Source organism: Girardinichthys multiradiatus, chromosome 15 (genome assembly GCF_021462225.1).
Source record: "Girardinichthys multiradiatus isolate DD_20200921_A chromosome 15, DD_fGirMul_XY1, whole genome shotgun sequence".
Lineage (NCBI taxonomy): Eukaryota > Metazoa > Chordata > Actinopteri > Cyprinodontiformes > Goodeidae > Girardinichthys > Girardinichthys multiradiatus.
In genome coordinates this window covers 7472656-7496330 of record NC_061808.1, presented here as the reverse complement: position 1 = coordinate 7496330, position 23675 = coordinate 7472656, and the positions used below count along the sequence as shown (strand labels likewise).

The 23675-nt window shown below is 40.7% G+C and overlaps 1 protein-coding gene across 3 annotated transcripts in view; it reads right to left on the bottom strand.

Moving 5' to 3' along the window:
* scara5 (scavenger receptor class A, member 5 (putative)) overlaps positions 1 to 23675 on the bottom strand; it is a 105842-nt gene that overhangs the window by 41049 nt on the left and 41118 nt on the right. For all 3 annotated transcript variants that reach the window (XM_047388159.1, XM_047388160.1, XM_047388161.1), the window contains exons 5-8: positions 2790 to 2989; positions 984 to 1162; positions 782 to 908; positions 503 to 671 (exon numbers count right to left, since the gene is read on the bottom strand). In XM_047388159.1, coding sequence (XP_047244115.1) covers positions 503 to 671; positions 782 to 908; positions 984 to 1162; positions 2790 to 2989 — 675 coding nt within the window. The remainder of the gene's footprint in view (positions 1 to 502; positions 672 to 781; positions 909 to 983; positions 1163 to 2789; positions 2990 to 23675) is intronic.

Here is a 23675-nt window from a genome sequence, read left to right as displayed (position 1 = left end):
GATACAAGTGGCTTAAATGAGTTTCTTTTGCAGGGTGTCTGGGCTATCCCTTAGAGATAGGGTGAGAAGCTCGGTCATCCGGGAGGGACTCAGAGTAGAGCCGCTGCTTCTCCACGTCAAGTGGAGCCAGTTGAAGTAGCTCATGCATCTGGTTAGGATGCCTCCTGGACGCCTCCCTGGTGAGGTGTTCCAGGCACGTCCCACCAGGAGGAGGCCCAGAGGAAGACCCAGGACACGCTGGAGGGACTATGTTTCTCGGCTGGGAACACCTTCGGCTCCCCCCGGAGGAACTGGCCCAAGTGGGTGGGGAGAGGGAAGTCTGGGTCTCTCTGCTTAGGCTGCTGCCCCTGCGACCTAACCCCGAAAAAGCGGAAGACGATGGATGGATGGAAGGATGGATGGATGGATGGATGGATGCTTTTTTACTGTTGGTGCTTCATCTATAAATCCCAAACATGACCAGCTCAGTAGCCTGAATAAACATTCATATCATCCCGCTCACCTTCTAGAATTGTGAGGTTCTTCAGGGTCATGGAGTGCTCCCAGTCTTTCAGACGGAGGTCCTCAGTTACTGTGCTCAGGATCTCCATCTCGTTCCTCAGCTGGGCCTCTGTTTGGATGTGTGTCACCCATAAACTGCTGGTATCCTCTGTTATGTTGCTGATCTGTATCTGAGAGCACAAAAAAGCACAAAATGGAAAACTGTTTAAACTCCGAGGCTTTTCCAGCGGCAGTTTTAACAAACATCATGATATTGCGTAACTGCTAGTGAAACTCAAACCTGCATGTCTTGTATTTTAAGGTGATGGATAGTGATATCATTGGTGAAGGTGTGATTAACAGCTCCAACAGTCCAGTTGACTTCATCTAGTTTTTCTCTGAGCCCACTTAAATGGCCTGATGTCTCCCTTCAACACAACAAAAATGCTAAGATTCCATTCTTTAATCTTTTAACCTTCACAGGCTGTGATATAAAGGTCTACCTCAGAAGGACGTCGTGGTCACGGAGCCACCTGGAAGTTCGGGCCACCTCCACACTTAAGACAGTCAGGTTCCTGCCAGCAGAGGTGCTGAACGAGGACAACCTGTCATCCAGCTGTACCAGGTAGCCTTCTGACTGAAGGGAGTTAGCCTGGATATCCCTCAGCTCCACCTCCAGACCCTGCAGGGAAGAAGAGATCTTAGCTGATTCTCAAGGTTCATACACACATTTAATGTTAAATTTCATTGCAAACGTTCACTAAGATACTCTACAGGTCAAGCTTTAATCAAAAAAACCTGGAAGAAAATGGATGGATGGATGGATGGAGAAAGTAATATATTTTTGTTAATAGAAACTTAAACACATACATAAAAAGACACCAAACAAAAGATAAATTAAATTAGCATTTGAAGAACACTTTAGCAAAAAATAACTGGTCCAATTATTTTTTAACATTTACTAAAACAAAAATTCTGAATAAAGAGAAAAAACCCAATACATTGTCACGGTCATCCACTGGGACAATCAAATTTTGAAGCAATGCAACACCTAAATCTAAATGATTATGGTGTTGCATTGCTTCAAAATTTGGCCCTCGTTTCTTTTTTTTTTTAAGTTTGTTTTGACTCCAAAGGATTGCACATGTTAAACCAAAAAATCTCTCTATCAGACCTGGGGGATTGTTGTTCTGATTTTATGTAATGCTTTGGTACTGAAGCTAGTGGAGGATAATACATGCTCATGGAGGATCTGCTTTCCAGACCAGGACTGCTACAGTGCACCTCTCTTTCCATACATTTAGTTTTGAAAATATAAGGAGACAACTTATCTGGGTTTGCTAATGCTTTAAGGCTCCTGGGAATACATAAAAGAGGCGGTTTAAAAGCTGCACCCCTCTGTGAACTGACAGAAGAAAGCTGCAAAGGACCATGCCATTCCTTTCATCAAACAATACACAATTTCTGGTGTTTCAGACTTGGCTGCTTTTTCAAACATTTTCTATCTGTCTATTTTTCAACTATAACATGCATCATCTGTATACCAATTCTTCAGCCAATAGGTGGTGCAACTTTTGGTTCAGATCAAAACCATTTCCAAAGAACACAAGAAATCTGGCTAATTGGAAGCAAAATATTAGAAAATGTGGAATGGCTCCAGACTTTTGCACAGTACCCAAAGTCTTCATTTAGCCACAACTCATAGTTATTACTTTGTTCAGCATTTTAACTGAAAAATGCATCAATAAACCTGAATTAGCCACATAGACAATGTTGAAGGGCAGTTTTACATCATGTCAGTCAGTCATTTTCTACCGCTTATTCCATAGTGGGTTGCGGGGGAGCTGGTGCCTATCTCCAGCAGTCTATGGGCGAGAGGCAGGGTACACCCTGGACAGGTCGCCAGTCCATCGCAGGACAACACACAAACAACCATGCACACACTCATTCATACACCTAAGGGCAATTTAGAGTTACCACTTAACCTAACAGGCATGTCTTTGGACTGTGGGAGGAAGCCTGAGTACCCGGTGAGAACCCACGCATGCACGGGGAGAACATGCAAACTCCGTGCAGAAAGACCCCTGGCCGGGAATCGAACCCAGGACCTTCTTGCTGCAAGGCAACAGTGCTACCAACTGCGCCACCGTGCAGCCCAGTTTTACATCATGTTTCAAACTAAATTGCAAATCAAATTGGATAAACTCATGATCCCTTATCTAAGCACTTTCCTGAAGACCCATGCTAAAAGGTCTAAAAGAAAGGACATAATACAGAAACACATCATGATTTTTGATACTCTGTGTTACCTTGATGCGGATCTCCAGCCTCTGCAGCCAGTTGCTGTGGTTCTGAAAGATGTTTTCCAGTTTCCAGATGTTTTCCAGAAGGTCAGCCTGAGTGGACAACTCACCGAGGGTCTGGTGGAGCACATTAGAGGGCTCTGACATCCGAGTCAAGTTCTCCGTCAGCCCCACCTGGCGCTGTGAGGACACCTGGGACCGGGAAACTGGGGAGAGACAGAGAAAAGGACAGTGACTGATCTGCTCTCAGCAACAGGAAAAGTCCACAAATCAAGTTACGGTACATTTAGTATCAATCACCACTGACAATGTGGAGAGAGCTAGCGCGGCAAAGCAGATGTTGGTTCAGGCACCTGCGTTGACTTTAGTTGTCCGGTCTTGAATGCATAGTTTTTTTTAAATCAATGTAAATATTTTTATTCTAAATATTATATTTAACCTTCATTTGGGTTCATGTTGACCTCAAGCAGCTGGTCATATAGTACCTCCAGAACCAAGTGGTTAAAAAGAAATACAGAATACACAAAAAATGGTGCACTCTATCCCCAGCTAAAGGACAATTTAAAGTGACTAATTAAACTTAGATCCATATTTTAGTACAGTGGGAGGAACCAGTGAGAAACCCACTAATGATTGGGAAAATATGCAAACTCCAAGAGAAAGACCCAGGCTGGAATTCTTATATGGTTGTTGTTTCATACCACACCAGAAGCCAAGAAGGCATGACTGAATTAAAAGAGGTTTAAAGGTGCTCAAGAAACAGGATAATAGTTGATTGAGCCCAAGAGAATAGATTTCACATAGAGTATACCATATTTGCATAAAATCAACTTACTTGTTTAACTCAAGTTTTGAGGTAAACAAATATAAAACCAAGGAATCCTGCACTCTTTTTCTAAAGTATGATACCAATGTGTCCAGAAAAAAAACACCTTTATTCTATATGAAATGGAGAAATATTGAAAATAGTTAGAAGGACAAATCTAAAAGATCGTTAGTCACCTTGGCTAAGCATGATAAGCATGATGCGTGGCAACAGCTTCAATCCCAGCAAGATGTTTTGAAACCATCATAACACAGTGACAAAATCTCTCCAGCAAGAGCAGTGTGAGAGTAAAAAAACACATGAAAATGGATAAAAAGGGAATTACCAAGGAGTGGGAAGAAACAGACAATTCCCTTCGCACGTGTTCCCAACATTACACAAACACTGGTTCTCCTCCATAGATCATAGAAAGTGATTAAAGTGCGTTCCTGTGTGTGATTTTGGAAGTGCTAGAGGCTGTGAAACAGCAGCATGACCTCAGAGAGCAGCAGAGAAGACTACCGTAAAGCCACCCTGTTTCAAACTTCTCAATTACTGCTTGTTATGCGTGTTAGGTTTATTCCTAATGACCTGAAACACTGAATAATCTCCAACATGGCCTCTACACAGTTTGTTTAATGGCTGAATCATGGACTGTCGGCAGCAATGTTTTTTTTGTGTCTCACACAGACACACACAAAAAAAATGTCAATGTTACTGCTGCATGAGTAAAGGAGAGGAGAGCAAGCAAATCAGAAAAATCTGGATATAAGTAACAGGGATAAATCGATTATTCAATCATTAAACCCACATTCAACCTTTTCTTAAACTTTTTTGGTACATCTGTTTGCTATACTACCCTGCTTCTGAGTTATTAGACCAGGTGTCATAACCAGGCAAATTAAAGCTTAATTTACACAATTATTTCCTTATAACTAAAGAGGTTATTCGACAAGGTGACAAAAAGACACTTTTAGACATAAATCGCAGTAGGCATTGATTTAAAGGTTTCTGTCAGTCAAAATCAGTTGATACTGAAGAGGAAGCAGGATTTTGTCATCTCAGGGCAGCATTACGATCTGATTTGTGTTTACGTTTTCCCGTATTAAACGTTTCTGCACAAAAAAGAACACTGGACCCAAAGAGAGCCTCTAAAAGGAGCACCAATATGCAGTCAACATCACAGGTTTACAAATTACCTTCCTAAGGGTAATTTATGCTAGACATGAAGGCACAAAGCATAGCGATTATTCCAAGAACAGAAATGCAAGTGTGCAGGATTACATTTCTTAACAACACGCTGTTTTGAAGCCATGGTTTCTCCCAAAAAAACAATATTTTAATAATGCAACATTATATAAACCTAATCTATGCCTTATTGCCAGAACATAAAACAGATGTTCCTTATGTTTCTCTTTGTTTAATCAAGTTACAGCAAAGATCATCCATTTGCATTACAAATACTCTCGGGTAACTGAAACTCTTAAACTGCTGCTCTGTTAATTTGACTATTAGACTTGATCCTCACAGCCATCTCTATCTTGTAAAAGGCTTCCTGAGTTACAGTCAAACCACTAAAAACTCATGTTTACGTGCAACTGGTGGCAACAAAATAACTTAATAATTTAAAACACTGACATAGCATTACCTTTCAATGGAGAACGCTTTATTATATACACATCCAAAATTGACATTAAATTTAGCACTGGCTTCAATTTTGTTCAGCTTGGCATAAACTGGGATATTCTTACGCTTTACTGGCAAATGGTTTAAGTGTTCTTACCAGAATCATTTTTTGTTGCTCTCAGAGGCATTGGGACAATTGTTTCAAGCCAAGTTGTTATAGAAACCATGTGGTTAATGCAATTTGTCAATAGTTATTTTAGACCAAGTGTCCAATAACTTTTGAGTTATTTCAAGCCTCTACAAAACTACAGAAGTGCTGCATCACCCACAACTGCTACCACACGAAGTTAGCATCTGATTCTCAAGGTTTGATTTTTCTGGAATAAAATACTTTTTTCAGGAAGTGTGACATAATCCAGTCCAGATTTGACTAGATATTTAAGAACAAGTGATCAAGGGTAAAGCTAATTCTTCAAAAGCAGTAAAATGGTAGTTCATGAATGTTTGTAAACTCCAGTCAGGAAGAGGTATGATGAACCCACTGAGCATGCTCCTGAGGTGCCGCTTAGACCCGGGGTCAGCAACCTTTACAATCCAAAGAGCAATTGATTCCGTCATTCTTAATAAATAAAATTAGCATATCAAGCATATCAAGTTTTATGAACATTTGCTGTATAAATTGTTTATGTTTTATAGTTAAATAAGTAAAAATGTATTTCTAACTATAGGTATTAGAACAAATAAAAATCTCAGATTTTTACGAAAGTACAATGAAATAATTTTCTTGAATGAAATGTCACAACATTCCTTTTTTTTACCTTTATATTTAAAAATACTTCTCAGGTCTATCATTTTGTGCCTGGTTATGAAGAGCCAATGTGGAGCCGCAGGTTGCAGATCCCTGGCTTCTCTTGAGGAGGTGACAAAAGTACTCACATTCTTTACTTAGGTAAACATACAGGTACTTCTCTATGAAAAAGGCTGATAAAAGTAAAAGTAATGATATACCTTTTTACTTAAGTATAAGAAAAAAAGGACTGGTTTTGAAATGCACTTATGTAAAAAAGTCTGTTTTGTTGCGACTTTTATGTCATTTCATTTTTAATATGTGTAAATGTAGCGTGCCACTGATTGGTGCATCTCCACAAAACTTTCATGTTTTTTGAGGACGGGAAAAAGTATATTGATTTTCTGTGTTTTGTTGCAACTTTAACATCATGACGATTTGTGTAAAAATAATGAGCCATTTTGAGAATGTAAGGAGCACAGATATTTGTGTACAAATTCAGAGAATAAAAGTAAAATGTCGGAAAAATGTGGAAAAGCTACATCAACAAAGTATTTCTACTTTGCTACTTCCCACCTGAGCCTTCTTGTATTCCTCTGGGAAAAAATTACATGTGACTAAAGTACAGACCAAAAGTTTGGACACACTTTTTCATTCAAGGTTCATTCTAGGTTCTTCAAAGTAGCCACCTTTTGCTTTGATTACTGCTCCACACACTCTTGGTATTCTGTTGATGAGCTTCAAGAGGTAGTCACCTGAAATGGTTTTCACTTCACAGGTGTGCCCTGTCAGGTTTAATAAGTGGGATTTCAAGCCTTATAAATGTGGTTGGGACCATCAGTTGTGTTGTGCAGGAGGTGGATACAGTACACAGCTGATAGTCCTACTGAATAGACTGTTAGAATTTGTATTATGGCAAGGAAAAAGCAGCTAAGTAAAGAAAAACGAGTGACCATCATTACTTTAAGAAATGAAGGTCAGTCAGTCCGAACAATTGGGAAAACTTTGAAAGTGTCCCCAAGTGCAGTCGCAAAAACCATCAAGCGCTACAAAGAAACTGGCTCACATGAGGACTGCCCCAGGAAAGGAAGACCAAGAGTCACCTCTGCTGTGGACGTTAAGTTCATCCGAGTCACCAGCCTCAGAAATCGCAGGTTAACAGCAGCTCAGATTAGAGAACAGTTCAATGCCACACAGAGTTCTAGCAGCAGACACATCTCTAGAACAACTGTTAAGAGGAGACTGTGTGAATCAGGCCTTCATAGTAAAATAGCTGCTAGGAAACCACTGCTGAGGACAGGCAACAAGCAGAAGAGACATGTTTGGGTTAAAGAACACAAGGAATGGACATTAGACCAGTGGAAATCTGTGCTTTGGTCTGATGAGTCCAAGTTTGAGATCTTTGGTTCCAACCACCGTGTCTTTGTGCGGCGCAGAAGAGGTGAACGGATGGACTCTACATGCCTGGTTCCCACCGTGAAGCATGGAGGAGGAGGTGTGATGGTGTGGGGGTGCTTTGCTGGTGACACTGTTGGGGATTTATTCAAAATTGAAGGCATACTGAACCAGCATGGCTACCACAGCATCTTGCAGCGGCATGCTATTCCATCCGGTTTGCGTTTAGTTGGACCATCATTTATTTTTCAACAGGACAATGACCACAAACACACCTCCAGGCTGTGTAAGGGCTATTTGACCAAGAAGGAGAGTGATGGGGTGCTGTACCAAATGACCTGGCCTCCACAGTCACTGGACCTGAACCCAATCGAGATGGTTTGGGGTGAGCTGGACCGCAGAGTGAAGGCAAAAGGGCCAACAAGTGCTAAGCATCTCTGGGAACTCCTTAAAGACTGTTGGAAAACCATTTCAGGTGACTACCTCTTGAAGCTCATCAACAGAATGCCAAGAGTGTATGGAGCAGTAATCAAAGCAAAAGGTGGCTACTTTGAAGAACCTAGAATATAAGACATATTTTCAGTTGTTTCACACTTTTTTGTTCAGTATATAATTCCACATGTGTTAAATCATAGTTTTGATGCCTTCAGTGTGAAGCTACAATATTCATAGTCATGAAAATAAAGAAAACTCTTTGAATGAGAAGGTGTGTCCAAACGTTTGGTCTGTACTGTATATGAAAAGGTTTTAGAATCTGTTAAAGCTCGCTTGTCTGCCACATGGCTTACTAAAGGTAGCTGATTACTCGCTGGTTTGATGACGGTTGCAGTCTAGAGTCACTCCTTACAGCTAGGAAAATCCAGAAAAAGCCAGGCTAACCAAGGAAAGCCCAGACAGACACTGAGAAAATTTGAATTATGGTTTCACTGTGTTGCTGTTTTACCATTTTTTTTGTTATTCACGCAAACTAAAAGACCGACTGAAGACTAATTTCTCTTTTATAGACAAACGATAGCAGAAACATTTGGTCAATTAATCAACTCAAGGATTCTTTTGACTGGATCCTTGAAACAGCTCATTTGGCCAAAAACTAGGAGGTCTTTAATGTTTAGAATAAAGCATAAAATACAAACATTTAAATATGTTGAGATAGGTGTTTGAATAAGTAGGGTTTCAACTGTTTATCCACACATCAGAACCCCATTTACTCTCACTACAAAAAAACCCCAAAAACAAATAACAAATATGAAGAATTTTCAAGTGAAGCCATGATAAAAACTCTTTGAATCTGTAATTGCATGTTTAAGTCATAAAACCTCATTTCAATGTCAATGTCACCTTTTTCATTACAGTAAATGCAACTTTAGTTGATGAAAAAAAAGGCTGAAAATGGGACATGTGCCTGAGAAAGTCATTTAGCATGGTTCAGAGTCTGGTGCTGTGGGATTGTAGAGTCACTGTCTTTCAACCTCCAGCCAAAACGTATTCTTTGCTGACTATTTTCCAAAGAACACACACACAGACAGTGAACTGGCAGCAAGGATATTTAAACCACATCAGTTTTAATTTCACAACTTCATGGTCTCTGAGATCGCCTGTAAAGACTCAGAAGCAGGGGACAGTTTTTCCATTGAGGTATCAAATGTTGGGAGAGCAGGCCAAGTCAACAACTGGCCTTCAATGCATAATGTAAATGGATCCAGAATTATCTATTTAATTTTGCAATGTATAACCATCAGTTTGGCTAAAAAGCACGCTTAAACACCAAGCCAGGACCAAGCAAGACAAAAGTGGACTTACTTACATTCTGATGTGGTTTCTAATGTTACAGGAAGGGTTTAAAAGTAATTACAAACCCCAATATAATCTTACATCATACCATTAGTGTGGTTTAAAGTCCTTTTAATGAGTTGCCAGAGGAAGCGTCTATTGTGTGGAGCATAGAGTATTATTGTGCTCCCCCCTCCTCCACCTGTAGCTGCATACTGGCACTTGTTCTGTGCTTACAAAACAAAGACTTCCAAAGGTTTCCAGTTGTAAAAAATACAGTCAAAACCTTTAGCAGCCTGATTTTTGTCAAAACAGTTTATACTCATGTTCTCAAGCGAAGAGCTATGTCTATTTACTAATTAATCTAATTGAGATTGATATCTGTCTGGTATTTACAAACAGAAAATCAGATTAGCAGAGACACATATATTCACATATAGTTGACCTTTGACCCACACAAGATGGAATAACTGACGGAAGGATGAAAAGTCTACATGACATAAGAATACCTTTTGGTTCATTCTCATGAAACTGACACAGAAATATGCAGCTCTTCAAATTTTTAAGGTCAAACCTGATGCAGATGTTTCTCAGCCACAAAGCCTTTGGCTTTGGTCTGAGAAACATGCACATTAATTAACCTAATTAATATTAGCCTGTATGTTTTACTCTATAAAGAGCAAAGGTACAAAAAGCTATAAACTTCTGCACAATATGTACGTTTTTGGTAGAAGGACCCCAATGCAGAAAGGCACACAGACTGTCTGCATTTGGATTTTGAGGATGCAAAAAAGTTAAATGGTTTAATAAAGAAACTTACTGAAAGAGCCAAAGTCAGAAACAAAGTCGACAAACAAACTTAAACCTAAGTGAAGGGTGGGAAAAAGTGAAACAATCCAGCAAGCGGAAACCAGCAACATATAAAACAATCTAAATCAGCTTTGACTGACTAAATATACAGAGACATTGCTGTGATAAGAAACAGGTGAGAGACTAATTAACCGATTGAAAGGTTCTGGGTGAGAAACTCGAAAACTGGCTGAATAGAATCAAAACACATAAAGAACAGAAACTAAAGCACAGAACAAACCCAAAACAGAACACAACACATCATGGGAGTGACTAATGCAATGCCAAAAGAAAACAAAGAAACAGGAGTAAAAGAAAACAGGAAGTAAAGTGAACACAGAGCAGAGATCCTCCTGATCCAAACTGGACTTTGTATGATAGTTAAATGTCTTCCTAAAGCCAGTTTAAAATGTGAACCCTGCAATCATTTGGTGTCTGTTTTCAGTAAAACCGTGTCTGAAAGCAACTGCTCTCTGTCACACGGTGGCCTGACATCGCTTCTGCTCCTGACATAAATAATGAATCTCTGCTCGCTGTTCTTATATTTTCCGGAAATCTGCCACAAAATTCAGAATGGCGCATCTCCACGGAATCTGCTTGTTTTTGCAGGGTGGGAGAAAGTAGAAGTACACAGTGAGAACCAATACATACCAGAGGTTACAACTCGAGTTTGAGACTCCAAATCGAGTCACACTTAAGTTGCAAAAATAAAAGAATTCAGACTCGACTTAACTTGTGCCCTGAAGACTTGAGATTTGTCTTGGACTCGTGGCCTGAGACTCAAGTCTTAGTAACAGTTTTTATCTCATGTAAGGAAGAATTAAAGGAAGCCGGTCTGTGAGCTACAGACTGCAACTGCTGTGCATATTTTAATGTGAATGGATGAGCTTGATTATTAGCCAGTGACGTGGATTCTGGGAGGTTAATGGCTCGTAACAATTTGTTCATTCAGAAGTTTAACATTCATTTCTTTACTTTTACACTTTACCTCATTCATTATGTTAGAGTTTATACCTTAAATTTGAACATCATTACTATTTAGAATTGAGTACAAAAGGTTTTAAACTTGGATTTAGAAAACGGTTTCCCAATGTTTTTAGAACTTCTGCAGCTCAGACTGAGAAGAAAACCTTGATTTAAACCAGATTTAGTGTAATATATAATGAAGGATTGGACAATATGAAGACAGTGATGAACAGGTGTTAAATTCGTCATTACAAGACAAAAAAGCACTTTGATTCATTCAGATATTTAACCTTAATAGTTGTATTCTCTTATTTTTTTTAGAGCTTATATGCCCATTCTTTATTTCTAAATGGGTAAATATTACATTTGATAAATTTTTTTAAATTGTAGAAATTAGCCTTTAGTTGATTTTTGGATGGTAAATTAAAAGTGAAATGTTTAAAAGATAACTGTCAATAAGATAAATATTAAAACTCATACTTGTCATCTTCCGCTTTATCCGGGACCGGGTCGCGGGGGCAGCAGACTCAGCAGAGACGCCCAGACGTCCCTCTCCCCAGACACCTCCTCCAGCTCCTCCGGGGGGAGCCCAAGGCGTTCCCAGGCCAGCCGAGAGACATAGTCCCTCCAGCATGTCCTCGGCCGTCCCCTGAGCTTCCTCCTGGTGGGACGTGCCTGGAACACCTCCCGAGGAAGGTGTCCAGGAGGCATCCGGTATAGATGCCCAAGCCACCTCAACTGGCTCCTCTCGATGTGGAGGAGCAGCGGCTCTACTCCAAGCTCCTCCCGGATGGCCGAGCTCCTCACCCTATCTCTAAGGGAATGCCCGGCCACCCTACAGAGGAAGATCATATCAGCCGCTTGTATCCGGGATCTCGTTCTTTCGGTCATGACCCAAAGTTCATGGCCATAGGTGAGGGTAGGAACGTAGACCGACTGGTAAATCGAGAGCTTCGCTTTTCGGCTCAGCTCTCTCTTCACCACAACAGACCGGCACAACAGCGTCCCCATTACTGTGGCAGCTGTACCGATCCTTCTGTCAATCTCCCGCTCCATTCTTCCCTCACTCGTGAACAAGACCCCGAGATACTTAAACTCCTCCACTTGAGGCAGGAACTCCCCTCCAACCTGAAGAGGACAAGCCACCCTTTTCCGGTCGAGAACCATGACCTCGGACTTGGAGGAGCTGATTTTCATCCCTGCCACTTCACACTCGGCTAGAGGGGGCCAGCAGGACCACGTCATCTGCAAAAAGTAGAGACGAAATCCTCTGGTCCCCAAACCAGACCCCCTCCGGCCCTTGGCTGCGCCTAGAAATCCTGTCCATAAAAGTTATGAACAGGACCGGCGACAAAGGGCAGTCCTGCCGGAGTCCAACATGCACCGGGAACAGGTCCGACTTAGTGCCGGCAATGCGAACCAAACTCCTGCTCCGCTTGTAGAGAGACCGGATGGTCCCTAGTAAAGGGCCCCCAATTCCATACTCCTGGAACACCCCCCACAGGGCATCACGAGGGACACAGTCGAATGCTTTCTCCAGGTCCACAAAACACACGTGGACCGGTTGGGCAAACTCCCATCAACCCTCGAGTACCCTGTAGAGGGTATAGAGCTGGTCCGGTGTTCCACGGCCGGGAGGAAAACTACACTGCTCCTCCTGAAGCCGGGGTTCGACTATTGGCCGGGCTCTCCTCTCCAATGCCCTGGCGTAGGCCTTACCAGGGAGGCTGAGGAGTGTGATCCCCTGTAGTTTGAACACACCCTCCGGTCACCCTTCTTATGTAGGGGGACCACCACCCCAGTCTGCCAATCCAAAGGCACTGTCCCCGTCCGCCACGCAATGTTGAAGAGGCGTGTCAACCATGACAGCCCTACAACATCCAAAGACTTGAGGTACTCAGGGCGGATCTCATCCAACCCCGAAGCCCTGCCACTGCGGAGCTTTTTATCCACCTCGGTGACTTCAGCCTGGGTGATGAAAGAGTCCAACTCCGAGTCCCCAGCGTCTGTTTCCACCAGGGAATGTGTGATGGCAGGATTGAGGAGATCCTCGAAGTACTCCTTCCACCGCCCGATAATGTCCCCAGTCGAGGTCAGCAGCTCCCCACCCACACTATAAACAGTGTTGGCGAAGCACTGCTTCCCCCTCCTGAGGCGCCGGACGGTTGGCCAGAATTGCTTCGGGGCCAACCGGTAGTCCTTCTCCATGGCCTCACCGAACTCCTCCCATGTCCGAGTTTTTGCATCTGCCACAGCCCGGGCTGCGGCACGCTTGGCCCCACAGTACCAGTCAGCCGCCTCAGGAGTCCCACAAGCCAACCACAGCCGATAGGACTCCTTCTTCAGCTTGACACCGTCCCTTACTGCCGGTGTCCACCACCGGGTTTGGGGATTGCCGCCGCGTAGCTGCGCCGTAAGGTCTGATGATACGACAACAAAGTCGATTATTGACCTCCTGCCTAGGTTGTCCTGGTGCCAAGTGCACTGATGGACACCCTTATGTTTTAACATGGTGTTCATTATGGACAATCTGTGACTAGCATAGAAGTCCAATAACAAAACACCGCTCGGATTCAGATCGGGGAGGCCATTCCTCCCGATCATGCCTCTCCAGGTGTCACTGTCATTTCCCGCGTTGAAGTCCCCCAGCAGAATAATGGAGTCCCCGGGAGGGGCACTATCCAGCACCCCCGACAGGGACGCCAAGAAGGCCGGGTACTCTGCACTACCACTCGGCCCTTAGGCTGAAATGATAGTCAGAGACCTCTCCTCAACCCGAAGGCGCAGGGATGCGACCCTCTCATCCACTGGGGTAAACCCCAACACTAGACGGCTGAGCTGGGGGGCGACAAGCAACTCCACTCCAGAGTAGAAGAAAGTCCAGCCTCTCTCGAGGAGATGGGTTCCAGACCCCACGCGAGCCCGACTATTTCTAGTCGATATCTCTCGACCTCCCGCACAAGCTCAGGCTCCTTCCCCCCCAGCGAGGTGACATTCCACGTCCCTAGAGCCAGCCTAAGCATCCAGGGATTGAGCCAGCCTAAGCATCCAGGGATCGGGCCGCCAAAGTCTCCACCTTCGTCCGCCGCCCAATCTTCTTTGCACTGGTATATTAAAACATAATTACCAAATGTTCTTGAGGACAAACACAGGTACAGGTTCAGAATCCTGACCTACAGTCATGGAGGGTTAGATGTGACCTAAATGTCAAGGATTTTAATATTTTTTTTTGTCATTATAAATTTTTAGATATGACTTGGACTTGCTAACATCTCTGAATCATGCACAGGGAAAATATGCAAACTTTACACAGATAGATCTTGCCAATAATTAAAACCTGGTCCTAAACAGTGCTAAAAATCTGAGTAAATCAGATATTTGATATTTTACTAATCCACCTAATTGATTTGATAAGACATAGTATATCTTTTTAATCATGTCTTAGGTATATGGAACTCAATAGGATGTTCATCTTGAGATCTCTGATAAACTGCTACTGAAAAACTGTTTTTCATTTTGGAAACCTTTCTACTGCATTTTCAAATAAACATCCCTGTTGCATGGCATCTTTTGAAGGTACAGAACAAGAAACTATTGTTATCCTTGTTTATGTATGCATCTTTTTTCATGTGTGGTTCATTTAACTGAAGAAATAAGGGATCTGGATTCATCTCCACCTGTTCCTCTCTTACTGGTATACTGCCCTGTACACACACACACACACACACACACACACACACACACACACACCTCTCACTGGGAGGGCTATAAATCTGCCCTGGTTTGTTATGGTGCAATCCACCTTCAGCTGATTTACATATTCTTACCTCAACACTCAAACCACCAGATTTTACCGGCGGAAAGGCTTCTGGCCTTTTCTGTCCCAGAATAAAAATACACAGAAAAGAGGTCTGGTTTGCCCAATGTCATACCCACACACACATATCCTCTTTCAGTGGGTAGGTGGTCAATGTCATGGTCAGGACATTAAAGCGAGACAGACAGAGGTCTCTTAAGTCTACATTCATTTGTGGTCAAAACCAAATACATCCTGGTTCCTTCATTTATCTCTTTATCTGTCTCTGTATGTGAGTGTGTCTGCAGCTCAGTCTGCTCACTACTTCTATATTTATGATGTGAAACTCGCTCCCTTTTTTTACGGGGATGTTTTGACCCAAAATCAGGTCAATGGTTAACATTTTGTGACATGGTTTGGAGGAATCCCATTTCACATTTCTTTCTCTTACACCGAGCCTGCATGATCCATACGGGTAAGGGTGTTCCATTTCCATCTGTGATGTGAAAACATTAAATGAGCAAATAAATACAAATGTTATTATCTTAATTAACCATATTTTATAGTCACAGCACCTATCTTAATGTATAGTTCAATTTAATTTAAAAAGATTATGAAATCAGATTTGATTAAAAATAAAAATTAAAAATTGTTGTATAGCCCTCCAACTGCATGTTGGAACCCCAGCAATAATTAGTTGCAGCTTTTTAAGTAAAAGGAATCAGCAGTAATAGATGGTTTGTATTACAGTAGTATACCATTTGTTTTGTGTTATTAATATTGATAACAGATAAATTAATATTTTTGCAGTTACAGTTTGATTTCTAATAAAGAGCAAAGGGAGGCTTGAAAATTACCATTAGGGCTAAGACTAAGATAATTTGCATGTTTTATATCTAGTTGATTTCCTCTGATGGGATTAAAAGACCAGCAAGATGTGCCACTCTGGTGGTAAACTCACTTGAGTGTCTATATTACTCCGCGACCAATTACTGGTATAGAGATAAATCAAGATTTATAGCACTGCAATTTTAAAATCTGCTAAAATGTCCTTTTAATGAAGTGCAAATGAATGTAATATTTCTCTGGCTGTATAGAGCATACAGTAATGCACTACTGTCCTTCCGCCACCAGTTGCTGCTCACTGCCTGCCAGCTGGGTAGTAACACTATTATAAAAGAACAGTTGGCAAGTTACACATGTAACGTCTATTAAGCAGTATGGCTACCTGAGCAGATAGCCTTGTCTTGAAAGTTACAACAGTTTTCAGTTTTAAATTGAAGAAATTAGTTCTTGTTTTTGTTGAACATTTTTGTGATAAAAGCGTCATTTCGTGACACCCTGGTATTTTTACTCGAGGTTGACAACATACTTTAACTGCCAGTTTATTAAACCTAAATAAAGTTGCAACCCTTAGTTTACACTTGAGGGTTTAATCAACCTCTGGCTTCAACATTTATAATAAATACTGAAAAACCAACTTTATTAACAAAGCAACATGTTTTAGCTTGTGCCGTTCATTAGGATCATTACCGGGTTAAATATGTTATGACGCGAAAGCCCATTTCTCTTAGGCGCTCTTCAAAATAGGAAACACAAAAGAACACGCCATTCAGGATATGTAGATGTGTGTTGATCTTTATAAATTAAAAGATAGCAACAACATAGGTTAAAATACTTAAAACTGTGACAAACATCTTGCTACCACGCTCAGGGAGCAGATAGCAAGATGGATTAGAGGTAGGATTAGAGAACCATGTCCGAACTAACCATGTCTCCATAACTAAAAATATTTTACTCCAGTTTTTTTTTTTTTGTATGCTTCGGTACACATCTTACCTTGGGTACCAATGGGTTTCTGGGGCGCTTTAAATCTTTGTTTTATGTTAAATATGTTGGACAAGTCAATATTGTGTGATTCCTGGTGATCTGACCCTGCAGCTATGGTTACGAATCTGCCTGTGCAGCTCTCACAGGCTTTTTAATAAAGTTAGCTTCAGTTGTGTTTTTTGTAAAGAGAGTTTAAAGCAGCATTACCATAGGGATTTAAAATAAAATATGGTTTGGCTGTTATGTGTACTGTAAAATGTATGGATGTTTTAACTTCTTTATAATACAAGTGGAATGAAAATTAAAAACCTTTTTCACATGAAAATTTAATTCTTAAATCAGCACATTAAGTGCTACTCAAACACCTTTAGCCTTATTTTCCCATCATTCTTGAAACAATTTAATCTTCTCCCATTTATTATATCAACAAAAACTTTCCCATATTTGCTGCAGATGAAAGTCAGAACAGAAATTAAAATAAAGGTTTGTCACATTTCCTCAGAACCTCACTCATGCTTTATTTTACTAAAGAACAAAAAAAAACATCCCAGTGCATTCAGCAGATTTACAGGGCCTTAACAATACAAACAGTACAAACTGTTCCAGGTCCCACACAGATGTTCCCTTCTGGCATTTTATAAACCACTAATTAAGCTACAAAACCAACAGTCCAGAACTAAGAAAAGCATAAGAAGCATTGAGTTGAACTCAAGTGGGATTGATATAAAATGCAGCTTTTATATCACCGACCAAGACGTAACAGCATATAACAGCACACTGAAAAGTGTGGGTGAATACATATTTTGGCCTCTCGAATCATGCTTTGCAAAAAACACCTTTTGCTGCAATTACAGCTCCAAGACATTTTGGGTTTGTACTTACCATCTTTGCTCTTCTAAAGAATGTTTGCCTATTATTTTTGGAAAAATAGTTAATGCTCAGTCTAATTGGATGGAGCCTATCTCTAAATAGCAAATTCTCAGTTTTCCTGGACATGGTTTGATCTAAACCATTTCACTTTAGTCTGGGGCCATTGTCTTGCTGGAAGGTCAACCTCTGTTTTTCTTCCCGGATACCCCAGTGTTTAGCTCCATCCATCTTCTCACCACTATATGGGAAACAAAAACTGTCCCATATCATGATGCTGCTTCAAAAGAGTGTAATTTTTCAATGTTTTGTCAACCTGAGCCTGTTTTAAACTTCTTCACAACTTTATCCCTGACCTGTCTGGTGTGGTCATTCCTCCTTCATGATGCTGTTTATTTACTAACAATTTTTAATACACTTCTGAGGCCTTCACAGAAGAGTTGTATTTATTGAGATTAAATTACAAAATTACCTTTACTTAACTAGTTGACCTATGACTCGATAACACTGGATTTTAAAGGAATATTAATACTTTTTCTAAGCCCTACATGTTAAGGATGAGTATATGTCGTTCCTACAACACAGCACCATTTACTTGATTGTTACAATACTGTCACTTCTTAGCTTTGGGTCCTACAGTTTAAAGACGACTGCCTTCAACACCCAAATACCAGCAGAATCCTTTCATAAATAGGACAGATAGACACTTGTGAAATAGTGTTTTGTGAAAATTATAAATGTTGATAATCCATTAAAAGTAAGTGAAATATATTTATATGCCTTTTAATAGTTTCTTTCTGTGTTCAGACTTATGGTCGTGGAGTAATTTCTATACTTTCACCTGGCTACAAGGCTACTCTCTGTATGGGTACCATTATAAAAGTCATGAGAAATAAAGGATAATTTTTGTCCATAAAGCCAGTGTCAGGTTAGCAGATTGGAAGGGTGTTACTCTTTTTACTGTCATCCAATCAACGCAGCAATGGTGACAAATGAGAGGCATTGGGTTGCTGGCAATAAGTCCGAGACCCCTGGTATCCCTTGATCAGACAAGGTAGTATGAGTCCTTGATACACCTTCATAGGGAGGTGTTTTGGACATGTCCTACTAGTTGGAGGCCTGCAGGGCAGACTCAGGTCAGACCGCAGCTTGGCAGGTAGAATGGATGTTTAATTGTTTGCAACATTTAGAAATTGCTCAACAACAAGGAAAGTCCCTTACTGTTTTTTTCTACATCTCCAGAACACCCAGTGAGGCAATAATTCTAAGGTACACCACGTTTCAAGCAGTTTAAATATTCTTTACTTCAGAGCAGAGTTAACTGTGCTTTCAGCAAAACAAATTAAAAAATTCTCCAGTTACTAAACAAGCCAAGTCATATTTTATTATTTCTAAGAGGTTACAAAGAATCCAGACTCAGTTTTGATACACTGGCTTCTTGTTTGATTGTTGATACACAAAGGTTTTTTCAGTTGTATCATTTTTTATAGCTTGTATACAAAAGAACAGACCACCTAACGAAAATAAAGACCACTGCAACTGTGATTGGCCAGTATGTGTGTGGCAGTGTTTGTTAAAACTGAGGAGAAGTTGGAAGGTTTACATTTTCTATGTTTAGTACAAACCTCAAAATGGGTGTTCGGCAAAATACAAATGTTGCTCAGAAAACTTAAAAGAATGCATGATTGCTTTGACAGAGTCCCATCTAGACTAATGCAACAACTAAAGCAACAATATTTGCTCCTGGATTACCAAGCACCAGGTGATACATTTTCAGATCTTCTCCTGATCCCCTCCTCACTCCTCCTCCTTTTGATGTTCACTCCACACTGACATCCAGAAGAAAATAAATCAGATCAGCTTCAGAGGGGGTATTGACTTGACTCTTACCAGAATATTTTGTTTGAGTCATGTCAGGGCACTTCAATTGTCCAACTCAAACAAACAGCTTAAGCAAAAGCCAGAACAGGAAGTTCTTTAATATTCAGTCTTGTCTTTAAAGAACCAGGAACTCCTCTTTATGTTTCAGGAATTACAAATCAGGCGGAAGATGCATTTCGGGTGTCAGAACTAGTTCAAACTGTATTTTATTTCCCATCCAAAGTAAACGAAAAAAAAAGAACACAGGGCTATCGCTGCTGGCCACCATCATCTCACCACAGCCCTCTTCAGCTGACCCTGCAGGTCTCGTATTGGATGTAGCTCTGTACTCTGATCAAGCAATTCCTAAACCAATAAAACAAACAAACAAAAAAAAAGAAATCCCTCCTTATGTTTATCTTTTTAACAGATGCCTGAAGAATTTGGTTCTAAATCAACTGGTGTCTGGAAATGTGCATCCTCTTATCCACCTTGACTAAAAATGTCAATTTTGTCTGTGGAAATCTAACCCCTGAGCATGATGCTGCCACCACCATGTTTCACTTTGCATACCAAACTTATGGACTCACAATCTTGTTTTTATGTTTAATGTGTGTAACTGTTCATAAAATCAGAAATGCAGTTTATTATTCACTGTTGAAATTATGTTTGGCAATTTGATGAACTCGACTGTTGGTCAAAGGATTGAAACAAGGTCTGAAATGCAGGACTTGGGGGAGGAAGCTAAACAGGAAACAAAAAGTAAATAGTATTTTAAAAAACAGGGAAGAAAATGCACCAACCACATAACTAACAGTTATCCATTGCCCAAATGCAAACCACAGTTCAATGGAGAGGAAAGCTGACATAACGATCTAACAGGGAGAAAAGAAAATCTGACAGAATACAGGTCCTTCTCAAAATATTAGCATATTGTGATAAAGTTAATTATTTTCCATAATGTAATGATGAAAATTTAACATTCATATATTTTAGATTCTTTGCACACTAACTGAAATATTTCAGGTCTTTTATTGTCTTAATACGGATGATTTTGGCATACAGCTCATGAAAACCCAAAATTCCTATCTCACAAAATTAGCATATCATTAAAAGGGTCTCTAAACGAGCTATGAACCTAATCATCTGAATCAACGAGTTAACTCTAAACACCTGCAAAAGATTCCTGAGGCCTTTAAAACTCCCAGCCTGGTTCATCACTCAAAACCCCAATCATGGGTAAGACTGCCGACCTGACTGCTGTCCAGAAGGCCACTATTGACACCCTCAAGCAAGAGGGTAAGACACAGAAATAAATTTCTGAACAAATAGGCTGTTCCCAGAGTGCTGTATCAAGGCACCTCAGTGGGAAGTCTGTGGGAAGGAAAAATGTGGCAGAAAACGCTGCACAACGAGAAGAGGTGACCGGACCCTGAGGAAGATTGTGGAGAAGGGCCGATTCCAGACCTTGGGGGACCTGCGGAAGCAGTGGACTGAGTCTGGAGTAGAAACATCCAGAGCCACCGTGCACAGGCGTGTGCAGGAAATGGGCTACAGGTGCCGCATTCCCCAGGTCAAGCCACTTTTGAACCAGAAACAGCGGCAGAAGCGCCTGACCTGGGCTACAGAGAAGCAGCACTGGACTGTTGCTCAGTGGTCCAAAGTACTTTTTTCGGATGAAAGCAAATTCTGCATGTCATTCGGAAATCAAGGTGCCAGAGTCTGGAGGAAGACTGGGGAGAAGGAAATGCCAAAATGCCAGAAGTCCAGTGTCAAGTACCCACAGTCAGTGATGGTCTTGGGTGCCGTGTCAGCTGCTGGTGTTGGTCCACTGTGTTTTATCAAGGGCAGGGTCAATGCAGCTAGCTATCAGGAGATTTTGGAGCACTTCATGCTTCCATCTGCTGAAAAGCTTTATGGAGATGAAGATTTCATTTTTCAGCACGACCTGGCACCTGCTCACAGTGCCAAAACCACTGGTAAATGGTTTACTGACCATGGTATCACTGTGCTCAATTGGCCTGCCAACTCTCCTGACCTGAACCCCATAGAGAATCTGTGGGATATTGTGAAGAGAACGTTGAGAGACTCAAGACCCAACACTCTGGATGAGCTAAAGGCCGCTATCGAAGCATCCTGGGCCTCCATAAGACCTCAGCAGTGCCACAGGCTGATTGCCTCCATGCCACGCCGCATTGAAGCAGTAATTTCTGCAAAAGGATTCCCGACCAAGTATTGAGTGCATAACTGTACATGATTATTTGAAGGTTGACGTTTTTTGTATTAAAAACACTTTTCTTTTATTGGTCTGATGAAATATGCTAATTTTGTGAGATAGGAATTTTGGGTTTTCATGAGCTGTATGCCAAAATCATCCGTATTAAGACAATAAAAGACCTGAAATATTTCAGTTAGTGTGCAATGAATCTAAAATATATGAATGTTAAATTTTCATCATGACATTATGGAAAATAATGAACTTTATCACAATATGCTAATATTTTGAGAAGGACCTGTAGATGTTAATGAGCTGATGACAGATGAACAGTATCCAAATCAAGGCACCAGACGGGAAGAGAAACTAAACCCAGTGAATGAAGAGTAGGAGGTTGGCAAAATAAAATAACAAATGGTAAAATATAGTCCAACCAAAAAACTGGAGCTTCACTGAAACAACGCAAGAGGATAAAACTAAACTTTCACCGGATAGTGAAAACTAATTATCAGAAAGATAAATTACCAGAAGATTACTGAAGTCATAAATAATGACAATGTCCCATAAAGAAAAAAGTCCATGGGCACTTGAGAGAAAAGCACCGATTTACATGTAACTTAAAATAATAACACAATTCTGCTCAAACCAAAGCACTTCTGTGGCCTGAACTCAACCACAGTCTGCGAACAAACCAAAGTGGTGTACTTCTCCTGTCAACTTAACCTTACAGTTTTTAAGTGTGATGTCTTATTCACTCACATAAATAAAAATTGAACTACTAAATTGCATATTAATACACGAGGGCAAATATTTTAGCACTAAAAAAACAGCACAACTTCCTAATGACAGGTTTGAAGAAGACTTAGTGTCAGTAGCCTCATACTAAGATAGACCTGTCTCTGCAAAACAGCTAAAACAACCTCAGCTTTCACAGACAGTATAATCCAACCCAAAATTACAAAGCCATTTCAGTTCAGGCTCCATAATTGACCAAACAGAGATGAAAATGATCTCACTTGTGGGAAGGGTGAGAAAATACCAACCTATGGTTAAAAAACAGCTGTTCTCTGCTAAATATAGACACTTTTCATTTGTGTTAACTGCTCTGTTACATTTAATCAAGAACCACTTTTCCAATAACCCTGAGCAGCATTTTAGTTTTGCATCTGTTAGAAACGAAGTCACTGCCTCACCTCAACTATACAGAAACTGATCAACATCTTTTCGTGACTCTGAGGGAGCGCCAGCAGCAGGAAGGAGGAAGGGGAACAAAGAAGAAAGAAGCTTTTTGTGACCTGAGGATCTGCAAGCCTTTGCTGTGGGGAAGGAGAATGAAATTACAGGATCTTAAAATCTGAGAGAGAACCACCTGCTTTGTTTGAGCTCAGATCAAAAGGCACCCAATGCTTTATTTTAAATGGATCTCCAACAGACGTTTGGGTTCCCATGCCCAGTAAAGGTCGGTTACCTTCTAATGAAATATGTGTGAGATCAAGACTAAAGGAGGAAGTGGCAGCTCAGAACCTATAACTGAATAAGGAAAATTAATAAGGCTGTGGTTTATCAGAGTGACAAGGCTGTAATAATCATCAGTTGAATGAGTCAAAGAAATATGAAACAGGAAGGTGTAGCTCAGGGGTAAAAGGTGGTTGAACTTTTAACAAGATGATCCACATCCCAAGTTCACATAATGTAGCACAATAGCTTTTATGTGCTCCTTGACTAATTGACGTAAACGCTTTTGTTGAAAACATATCCTAATTCTATCATCTGAGGTTTCCTGTCAAAGATGTTATTACTGTAGCTGATTACTGTCTTTTTACTTTAAAACGGGGTTAATTTCTAAACTCAAGGTTATTGTTTTTTTGTTCAGTTAGTTGTTTGTTCAAAACTATCTTCTTGATCTATAAGAATCCAGTCTTCACACTTCACATTGTCCAACCCCTGTACATACACTTACACCTAAGGAAAAACCAGAAATTTTAACTTAAGCTCCAAAAGGAATCGTGGAAAATATAAAAATGTTGTGCTTGCAAGGTTCTGTTGCTTGTATAAACTGAATTAATTTAGTCACAAGCCCCATTTAAACAACTTACCACTTACAGGTGGAAATAAACTGCAAACCA